The 11,193-nt window shown below is 37.0% G+C and overlaps 1 protein-coding gene across 2 annotated transcripts; it reads left to right on the forward strand.

The window, feature by feature from the left end:
- The first annotated feature begins 366 nt into the window (after positions 1-366).
- On the forward strand, positions 367-5,824 carry SAT1 (spermidine/spermine N1-acetyltransferase 1). 2 transcript variants are annotated; one of them, XM_081946239.1, is made up of 6 exons: positions 367-383; positions 1,790-1,841; positions 1,931-2,014; positions 3,579-3,680; positions 3,773-3,813; positions 5,323-5,824. In XM_081946239.1, exons 2-6 carry the CDS (start codon positions 1,811-1,813, stop codon positions 5,491-5,493), a joined length of 429 nt encoding a protein of 142 aa, XP_081802365.1. In that variant the 5' UTR covers positions 367-383; positions 1,790-1,810; the 3' UTR covers positions 5,494-5,824. The 2 variants fall into 2 exon arrangements, with proteins under 2 accessions (XP_081802365.1, XP_081802364.1); XM_081946238.1 differs by lacking the exon at positions 367-383 and adding an exon at positions 390-638.
- The last annotated feature ends 5,369 nt before the right edge of the window (positions 5,825-11,193 follow it).

Genomic DNA, 11,193 nt, shown 5'->3' on the forward strand with positions numbered 1-11,193 from the left:
AGATTTGTTTGAAAGAGGATTAGTGTAGAATGGTTTACCGTTGAGCTAAGAAGTCTGGCTTCCCTCTAGATGTTTTGGAGTAACCCACATTTCCAAACTGCTTGGAACTGATCAGAACTGAACTCCAAAGCATCTAGATTGCCTAGGGGCCCGTCCTCACGCTTAAAGATCACTATACGGAAAATGAACTGCTCCATGAGGTGGTACTCCACGCAGCCCAAAGTCTGCCTGAGTCATTGTTTAGGCAGCCTCAGGAAATCATTTCCTAGAAAGATGAGGTAATCAGTAGGAAGATGAAATGGGGGTGGGAGTGGGCGTTTCTGATTGGCCGAGAGGACTGTGCTGGACTATAAATAGAAGCTCTAGAGGCCGTTATCTAGCCAGTAAGTGCTACCGACGTTCCTCTAGTGGCTTTTACTTTGTTCTCGGTGCTCGAGGGAATGTTGGCTGCTTGACTGTGCCTGTCCCGCCAACGCCGCGCCCGGGACGCGAATGAAGAAACTGCTTCTATTGCTCTTCAACTATCGGGGACTCGCGACAAGGGGGGGGCGCAAGGGGAAACGCCGCCGAAAATGGCCTCCTTCCATATCCGAGCCGCGCGGCCTGAGGATTGCGCTGATATTCTGCGCCTCATAAAGGTATACGTCGCTTCGTGTCGGCCTGAGAGCCTCGCCCGGCCGCCGCACACAACCCCGACTGCTGAAAAAAATCTTAAGTGAACCCCAGTACCGTCCGGTTTTCCTCTTTTTGTTCTTATCCGAACAAATATTTTTTTTTTGCATAATATAAAATGTGAGGGAGACATCGGGGGAAGAGGGTGGGGAAAGCGAAGGGTTAGTCCAGGAATCAGAAAGGCGATTCGATTCTCCACATGGGTTCGGCTACTTTTATCAACAGCCTTCCAGAGGCCATATGACTATCGGGAGACATCGGCAAGGTCGATAGTAAAACCCACTAGACACTAGAGTAACATTAAATACCCAAGTTCCTGACTACCATTTTTCTGGCTATTCTTTATATACAATTTCTCCTTTAGGAAAACAAAGAGGTTACCTGGCATTTTAAAAAATCAGCATTTTGGTTGTGCCACATATTTTCATGTGCTGAACTCTACAAAGGCGTCACCTTGACCTTTAATGTGTTACAAAATTAAGTAGTTGTGATTAATTGTAGATAATGTGCATTGTATTTATGTTCTGTTTAATTTCCCTCCAATTTTTGCTGTTCTTTTTTCTCCTGTTCAAACTACGAACTAGATATATTTTATCATATTATTTCCTTTTTGATTATGTAGATTATAAAACAAAAACTTAGGCAATTATAGATGTGTTTGTTTAAGAGAAGACCAAACATGTTTTTATTGCAATAAAGTAACAGAGCAGACAATATTTTATTGCTAAATATTGAACAAACAATCTCCAACTAAGTTTTACTTTTGCCCCAAAGTGCTATACTACACCACTTGTTTAATTTTCTTGTTGTTTTTTAAAGTTAAATCTAGCATTTCACTTAGGGGCAAAGGTAAAAGTCCTGGGGGTGGGGATGGAGATTGTTTTGTTTACCCTGAAACAACCTTTCTTCCTTTTGGACACACACATCTTTGCCCTCGTGAGTTGGCAAAGAATTCCTTCCTCTTAGAAGGAGGAGGAGTCTTTATGATCACTAACCTCTGTGATACTATTAAAAATAGTGGATTAAAAACATAACTTTCGAAATAAAAATAAATGAACTTGTGGCTCTTTATGTCTAATGGAATAGAAAGTTAGCCATAATATTTTGTTTTGGACAGGAGCTTGCTAAATACGAAGATATGGAAGATCAAGTAGTACTGACTGAAAAAGGTAATGGTATACTTTAAAATAAATCTGGTTAATTTACAAGATACATTGGGAAATCGTAGTTAAAACATCCATATGTTCTCATTTTGCAGATCTTCTTGAGGATGGTTTTGGAGAACATCCTTTCTACCACTGCCTTGTTGCAGAAATGCCAAAAGAACACTGGACACCTGAAGGTGAAACTTAAGCATTGTAATTTGAAAAAAACAAAGTTTAAACATCTTTAATAGAATTATAGATAACTATTCCAAGGTTATTACTTAAAACATGAAAATATATCTTGGATTCAGACATTGTCTTCCATGAATGGAAGGGTTTTTTTTAATCTAATTGATCAATTCTGCTGGCAGGGAGTGGGAGGAGACACTTAGTGATTCCTTCCTTCCCACCCACATAAATATCTACTCTGGAGAATCTGAGGATCATCCAGAATATCATAATAGTGACAGTGGAGGGAGGTCTAGAGGGGAGGGTTAGAGAATCATCTCTCCTGTTCCCTGCTGGCTGGATTCTATTGAGCATTTCATTTAAGGAATGCTCGTATTGGCAAGAGCAAATTCTGAATCCAATTTGATGTCTCTTGTTTTTGCTTTTTAAAAAATTGTTTAGTTATCCTTAAGACTATGGAGAACCAGGTATCCAGGTATAACAGTAGAAGAAGAAAAAGTGTAATTCCACTTCATTTCATGGTTATTCTTGTTTGACCCTAACTTATCGCAATGCAATTCTGTTAAATCACGTTTTCTTTAATTTGTCCCAATCTTCAGGTTACAGTCTCTAGCTTCGCCATGTACATGGCCCTTCCGTGTACATGGATGGGCGGGGAGGTAACTAAAAGATCCGTTACACAATAAAGTAGATGATCATGATATATGAGGTAAGGTCTCCAGGGACAAATACTATTCCCAAACATTTACCTCAAGTAAGAAGAAAGTATAAAAGCACTCGGTAGATCAGAAATCATATATGTAATTTCTGTTTTTAGAAATCTATAAAGCATATTAGAATATAAAATGAAATTGGAGTCAGTAATGTCTTATACAGATGGAACTGGAAAAGCCCAAAAATTGGAAAGTAAACACTTGCTCCTTTTTACAAGTGGTAGTGAAAAACACTGGTAGAAATTAAAATGGCTGCTGCAATTCAACTAAAGATTTAGCTGCTCTTAATAATGTTTAGATGTCACAGATGAAACAAATGCTGCCGCCTCCTTTAAAACACCTTTGCATTGTAAACAAACCTTCAGAATTTATAGAAGATAAATATCAAGGACTTTGATTTGGGAAAAGTCCTGATGTATAAATGTAAAAACAATAAATTACCACAGCATTCTGATCTGCCGTTGTGAATTTGTTGAAGTTTGTATTGCTCCAACATGGTATAAATAGGATATGGAAAAAGTATTTTTAACCAAAAAAAATCTAATTTTAATGACAAACTGACGCAACTGGCCGTATATTTCAACTGTACAGTTACTGGGCATGTGCAAGTTCAGTTAACTACATCTTATTAATATGACATTTTATTTGACCAGTTTTTAATTGATGGGGATCTGTACTCTACTTGAACTGCTGCTGCTTATTGCATCTGTTGAATTTTAAATGTTTACTTTTGCAGCATAACAGATTAATTTTGCATGATTACAATATCTATTTTGACAAATGGATGTAAAATTTGAAATATACTGTTCTGTTTTAATGATGTTCTACCTATGTAAAATAAAAATAACTTTCATTGCAGGTTATGGTATAGTGGGCTTTGCCATGTATTATTTCACTTACGATCCATGGATTGGAAAATTGCTGTATCTTGAAGATTTCTTTGTGATGAATGAATTCAGAGGTATCTTTAGATATTAAACATTAATATTTTAGAATCATGTTATAAGCCATATACAAATCTGATTTATAAAATTAAAATTTTCCTATCTTTAGGCTCGGGCATTGGTTCAGAAATTCTGAGGAATTTGAGTCAGGTAAATAGATGATTATGACTTTCCATTGGGGGGGGAAGTAACATCAATTAATTTATCTTCAGTACAAATGGAAATTTCATCTGATAAATTATTACATTCATACTTTGTTTTACTTATTGATGAATATCTAATGGATCTCTTAGAACAATTTTCAAAGATCTTACGTTTTCAGGAAATAATTTTAGAAGATACATACAGTATAAATACTGATCATGTAATTCCCTTTTGGGTCTAAGCAGAGTTATATAAAACATAGAAATTAGAAATAGTAAGCCGACAAATATAAAAGGCACAAAATAAGAAAAATATACTTAAAGTTACTGTACCCAAAACCATTTAATTACTTCTGCATATTTTCCAAGCTTGTAAATCATGCTTGCTTCCACACATGTATACATAATTTCATACATTACTTTTTTGATTAGGATTATTTCATAGAAAGAAGCACTTGTATAAAAACATTTTTTGCTCATGCCAAGATAACTCTAACTACAGTATGCTGTATTCAAAATATATTTATACTTTGACGTGTGATACTCTCCTCATCAAGAAAAATATTACATGATCTTAATTCAATCTACATTTGAGCTCTTCGTAGTAGCCCACTGAGTCATAGTTCTAAAACCTGTTCAAAAAATTATTTTTAAATACAATTGAAGCAGTAAAGGATTCTTAGTCCAATAAAGCCAATATTATTGAAATGCTATTATTAAATTTATTAATATTAAATGCTATATTAAGTTCTCACTTAACTTTGACAATTGGGAATAGAATTTCCATTGTTAAGTGATACAACTGTAAAATATAACACCACATGACTATGCTGCTTAGTAATAGAAATTCTGGTCCTAAATGCCAATTTTCAGCAAACCATAGCATGTTGTTAACCAGGGATATCATGTGGTTGCCATTTGCCTGCTTCCCCATTTATTTTGCTTGTAGGAAGCCAACAAAGAAAGTTATTACATGTTACAATCATGTAACTGTGGGGTGCTGTGACATTGTAATTATGAACTAGGTGCCAAGCCCTGATCATAATCATGTGGCTAGGGACATTGCACCAGCTGTAAGTACAAGGACCAGTCTTAACTACCACTTGTTCAGCACTGTCTTTAAGTTTGAACAGTCACTGAACAAGTGGTCATTAAATGAAGAACACCTGTAGGTTAAATGTATGTATTGCAGTGTTCATCTACTTTTTTGGTTACTTTATAATGTTATGAAGGTTTTAAAAAATTATTATTGAGGTTAACCTATAAAATACTTATATCTTGGGTTGCAAAGCAATCAAAAATACATTTGGATTTTTTTTTGGTAGTTGTCTCTGAACCTGAAATTCTTGAGGAATTCCTAATGCAATTCAGATGAGTGCACAAGGAATATTTAAAATTTCAAACTAATTTTAATATATATTCATATATAGATTTAAATATTTATAGGTACCATGTCTTAGACCACAAATGTGCCATCACTTTTACCTATGTTCATGTTCTATTTTTCTTTCTCCAGATTGCTGTCAAATGCCGTTGCAGCAGTATGCACTTCTTGGTAGCAGAATGGAATGAACCTTCCATTAGATTTTACAAAAGACGGGGAGCTTCTGATCTATCATCTGAAGAAGGATGGAGACTCTTCAAAATAGATAAAGAGTATTTGATGAAGATGGCGACTAAAGAATGAGTTTTGTCAACACTAACCCAAATACAAATTAAATGTGTAGTTTCTCAATTTGCTATCCCTGTATTACTTTTCTTTTAATATTGAAATAGTTAATAAGTATCTTAAACCTAAAGCTCTAATACTAATGGTGTAGATGTTACTGTATTGTAGAATTCTGAGACTCCAGTGTAGCAACAGTTTACTGTCAGTACATCTGTGATCCTAAAATTTCTATTATATGTAACTTCATTGTAAGTATTCTTCAAATGTGTACAGTGTACACTCTAGTATAGTTTTTTTCCAATTATTTACATTTATGGGAAATAAATGCTTTCGTATTAGTGATCATAAATGCTTGTGTCAACTTTTATTTACTGGCCTTCTCCAATCATTTATATCAATTACAGTTCTGCTGTCTTTTAACAATCTCATATTGCATATTAACCCCTCCTCACTTCAAAAGAAATCTGTTACAAATGCAAAACACAAGCAGAGGAGTTTCAGTTTTACTTTCACAGCAGCAAGCAGCTTTACTACAGAACAATTGAGCTAAGCCATGCCCAGGCTCCTTCCTGTCTCCTTGTTCGCACAGCAAATACCGTTTGAGTTTCCAAACACCCCTCAACACTCACACACTGACTGGACACTAGCTAGATGAATACCAATGGATTTTCCTCCTCATACAAATCTGTTCCTTCTACGGCAGTGGTACCCAAACTTTTTCAGTCCACCGCCCCCTTGGTGCTACAAACTGATCTTCAGTGGCCTCCCACCCAGTGGTGGAATTCAATTTTTTTTACTACCGGTTCTGTGGGCGTGGCTTGGTGGGCATGGCTGGGGAGGTCATGTGATTGGGCGGTTTGCACGACAGAAAGAAGATAGTAACAGTAAAATTCAAAACTAATAATTAATTGCACATTTATTAAAAATCCAATTTAAAAACCTTTTTAATGTTAATTCAACATAATTATTGAATATGATCCAGTGATACCAGATAGTCATTTATCAAGAACCTTAGTAACTTAGTAAACTCAGTAAAATTTAGTAACAACGTCACTGTTCCTAGTAGATGATAATTCCTGTGTAGACATTGAAAGAAGTAATCTCAGTAAGGTATTATCACAAAGCACAAAACTGCAACAGATATCATTAAGTTATCACAAACATACACAAAAAGTTGTTCTTGTAAGAAACCCAAAATGGATAAACACTTTTGTCTTTTATCTAAAGTTTTTCATCTTTAGATCAATGACCTTAATTATTCTTTCTCTCCCTCACAAACATACACATATACCAGTGTTGGGTTTCAAAAATTTTAAAACCTATTATGTAGGTGTGGCCTATTTTGTGGGCATGGCTTGGCAGTCATGTGACCGGGTGGGAGTGGCCAACTTGTAAAATGTGAAACTCATTTAACAATGCTCTTGCTTAGCAACCAAAATTTTGGGCTCAATTGTGATCATAAGTTCTCTGTCTTTTTCTTTCTTATATCTCTTTCCCTCTTTCTTTCCTTTCTTTTTCATCCTTCCATCCATTCTTTCTTGTGTGTGTCTCTTTTCTTCCTTTCTCTTCTTTTGTTCTTTCTTTCTTGTCTCTCCCCCCCCACTTATTTTCTCTTCTTTTTCTTTCTCTCTTTGTCTCTTTTTTTCTCTCCCTTCCTTTTATTCTCTCTTACTCTTTCTCTCTCTCCTCTCTCACCCCCACTCTCTCTCACACACATACCTTCCAGTTGGTGAAAGCCTCATTTTCCCTGCCACCTGCAGCTCTTGGAGGAAGGATGAAGGGAAAGAGAGCCCTGGGCCTCATCTCTGTCTCCTTCCTCGAGAGTTGGCTTCCAGGGACGGCCAGCCTCTCCTGTCACTGCACTCTCCACTCGCCTTTCACCCGGAGGCTCTGCTAGCGGGGTGCCTGCCATTTCACCTCCCAAAAGAAGCTCAGGAGAGTCATGCAAATGGCCGCAACTCGAGACTCCTGAGGAGGCTGCTGGACAACAAAGGTGGCAGTGGTGCCCGCTGTTGCTCTTCTGCTACTCCCGGTAATGCAGGCTTCTTGGAGAGCATTAAGTTGCAGGCGCACTGATTCCAGCAGCTGTGTTTTCCCTTGAAATTTGCTGTCCCAGCAACCCGAAGGGGACATTCTCTCAGCGGCATCTCAGGCGCTCCCACCCTTAGCCGCGAGGGAGTGAGGCTGGCTGGGCATAGTTTGGCACCACCCGGCTCCCCTCAGATCATCGAGGGGCCTCATGCGCCTGCTCGCTCACATGGCCTGCGTGCTTCCAGAAGAAATGGGAAGCATGGGGATCTTAATGTAGTAAACCATAGCATGTAGGGTGGAGGGGGGCTGGAGTGGGAGTTTAAATAAACAAATTTGGCTTCACTTCCTTGCGCAGCAAGAGAGAAAGGTGTCTGAGAGAATGTCCCCTTCAGGTTGTCCCCTTAGTGCTCCCCTGCCGCCGCCCCTTGCTCTTAGCGCCCCCTTAAGTCATCCCACTTTGGGAACCACTGTTCTACGGTAACACTACTTAAAGGAAAAAAGCAAAAGACGCAGAAAAAGATTTACAGATGCAATTAGAAAAACACAAGTAAGGGAAGCTGCACACAAGTATTGTCAAACTCATCCCCAAGTCAGTAGACCGGCTGTAAAAAAGTATACATCTAATAACCCTACATTAGTCAGTCACAAATGAGATCAATGCCTTGGACTAATAAGTATTTGTCTTGTTTTAAATATGAACCTCAGATTGATTACTCCAGGGATAAAGTTGTTGATCTCGGACCCCGGTTACCCTGTGCCTGGTGCCGTGCTCTAAAGTGGCAGGATGAGAGTCCTGGGATGTGTTGCAGTGGCAGTAAAGTCCACCTCCCTCCCCATCAGCTCTACCATGAACTCTTACATGGCCTTCTCACCCACCAGCATTCAATGGCAAAGCACTTTCTGCTATCTGGAAGTACAACAGATGCTTCCAAATAACATCTTTTGGAGCCAGAGAGGTGAAGGAGGGAAATTTTAAGCCAACATTCAAAGTGCAGGGGCAGGTCTACCACAGGATAGGGAGTATCATGGTGGGGCCTCAGCAGCAGCCTTCATTTCTCCAGATAGGCTTTGTTGGTGATGATGACAATGAGAAGGATATCCATTGTGGAATCCACCCAGGTGTTAATCCACAACTGGTTAGCCAACTGCAGAAGTTGCTGCGTGAACACAACAAGTATATTCTGGAATTTAAGGCTGCTGTTGATTCTGTTCCTAAGGGCCACAAGGACTTCAAGGGGTGATTAAGGAAGCCTTCTGGAGAGCACCGAGGTCGTTTCAATGACCCCACAACTACAGAAGTGGCTGTTCTCATTATCGGCCAGGATTTTGGGAAGAGAGATATTATTCTCCACAGCAGAGACAACGGGTTGTTACGAATCAATGAAACACACTGTGCCTATGACACTCTCTAGTACCATCTGATTTTTTGCCATGGAGAAGATGGCTATTACATCAATCTACCTCAGTGTGACCCAAACACCAAGGTTCCTCTCAAGAAGACCATGTCTGCTGCTGCCTTTTACAGCTACAGGATAATGGAGCATGATGGCGAAGAATGCTACCTACTGCTGTTCCAGTTCCGTAGCGAAGCACGGGTATCCAACCAACTAGTACTTAATAAGTAACAATATATTTTCTTTATCAGTTTTTCATCCATTCCAGTTAATATGTGGTCCAGTTATGTTAACTCTTTATTGAAACCATACATTTTAGCATCTTTCTCATATCAAGATTGTATCTGCATTTGTGGCCATCATGCAATGTCCATCCCTACTAAGTTCCTGCTTAGTTTTTAATTCCCCTTTTTCATTCAAAATATTTTTATATTGGACATCGCTGTCTGGTGCCTTTTTTAATATCAAAGTTCTCTGTCATGTCTCCATTTACCATCACCTTAGCTGATTGTTTATGGTACATTGCTTTAATCATATTAATAAATCTCTTCCCAAAGTCCATATGTTTTAATTGTAATAGCATAAATTGCCAAATAACATTGACAAATGCTTTCTGTGCATCTAGGAAAATCAGTGCCATTTGTTTTCCAGGATGTGTTTCATAATACTCCAATGTATTTAAAATCATTCTCATGTTACTTTTAATCTGTCTCTTTGGCAAGAATCTATTCTGATCTACATATATAAATTCATTTAAAACCCTTTTTAATCTCTCTGCTATTATCGAAGCATATATTTTATAATCCACATTCAATGGAAATATTGGCCAATATTCAATAGAGATTTTTGCTTCTAGCAAAACTTCATTATAAACGTCAAGCATCACTGGGCCTAATACATCTTGTGATTGTTTATAAAATTCTACCGGTAGCCAATCAGGCCCTCCTATTTTATTATTCTTTTGTCTCTTAATTGCTTCTGTCAATTCCATCATGGTTATTCTTTCATTCAGCATAGATTTAACTGTTTCAGGTACTTTAGGGAGTTCAGATTGTTCCAAATATTGTTGTATTTTATTTTCTAGAATTTTCTCCTGATCATAGTTTCCCATAATACTCTTTTATTATTATTTATCCTCATTCTCATAATAAAGGGTCACTTTCTCATCTATTAATTTTTCCCCTTTCTCTTTTTGGTTTATATGCCAACCAACTTCCTGGTTTATTCGCATTTTCAAAAAAGTTTTGTTTTACACTTTTGATTTTTTTTGTGCCAGTTCATATTTTTCCAATGGATTCATTTTGTGTTTTATTAAATCTATTTGATTTTTTAATTTCTTTTTTTTTGTGGTTCTTTCTGTAATTCCGATTTTAATCTTTTGTGTTCTTCTTCTAACATTTTCTTATTTTGTTTCTTATTATTATTTTTCTTCCCCATGTGAGTTATAACTAGTTCCCGGATATATGCTTTAACAGTATCCCATACAGTTTGCAAGGAAGCCTCTTCTTTCCTGTTCTCTTTGAAAAAAAGTCCAGTTCTTTTCCCATATTTTTTATAAATTCTTCATCTTATAATATTACTTGGTTCAATGTCCAGCTCAATTTTCTTTTTTGTCCTTTCCATACAACTTTTATCAGATTGTGATCTGCCCATGCATTGCATTCTATTTCTATCTCTTGTACACGTTTTCAGTTCTGATGACATCCATACCATATCTATTCTAGACCAGGATTTATGCTTATTTGACTAGAATGAGTATTGATTTTTCTTGGGGTGTGTTTCTCTCCATACATCTTGAGTTCCTATATCATTAAAAAAAAGTTTTTGGGAGTGTTTTCCTAACCTTTTTACCTGTTTTACTACTTTTACTACTCTTGTAGTCAAGTTCTATATCTACAATTGCATTAAAGTTTCCTACCAAACAGATATTTTCATATTCCAATTCTATAATTTTCTTATGAAGTTTTCCATAAAACTCATCTTGTTTATTATTAGGTGCATATATCGCTATCAACAACATCTGTTTTTGATTCATTGTTACCTCCACCATCAATATTCTCCCATCTTCATCTGCAAAGATTTATCTAGCTTTTATTGTTTCTTTAATATATAGAGCCACCCCCATTTTCTTTCTTTTTCTGTGTTAATGAAAAATACAGTTTCCCAATTTTGGGGTACTCTAATAGTTTACTGTATTGTTTTTTAATGTGAACTTCTTGGAGACAGATTAAATCTAGTTTTAATTTTTCTAATTTATTAAAAATCCTTTTTTCTTTTCATAGATGAGTTCAAT

This window comes from Natrix helvetica (genome assembly GCF_964273705.1).
Source record: "Natrix helvetica genome assembly, chromosome: 3".
Lineage (NCBI taxonomy): Eukaryota > Metazoa > Chordata > Lepidosauria > Squamata > Natricidae > Natrix > Natrix helvetica.

What these genes read in the sequence shown, in the direction of transcription:
- SAT1 (XM_081946238.1), top strand. Translation starts at nt 573, where the DNA reads ATGGCCTCCTTCCATATCCGAGCCGCGCGGCCTGAGGATTGCGCTGAT. An exon ending in ATATTCTGCGCCTCATAAAG is followed by an intron (nt 639 to 1,789) that starts GTATACGTCGCT and finishes TGTTTTGGACAG; the next exon opens with GAGCTTGCTAAATACGAAGA. An exon ending in AGAACACTGGACACCTGAAG is followed by an intron (nt 2,015 to 3,578) that starts GTGAAACTTAAG and finishes CTTTCATTGCAG; the next exon opens with GTTATGGTATAGTGGGCTTT.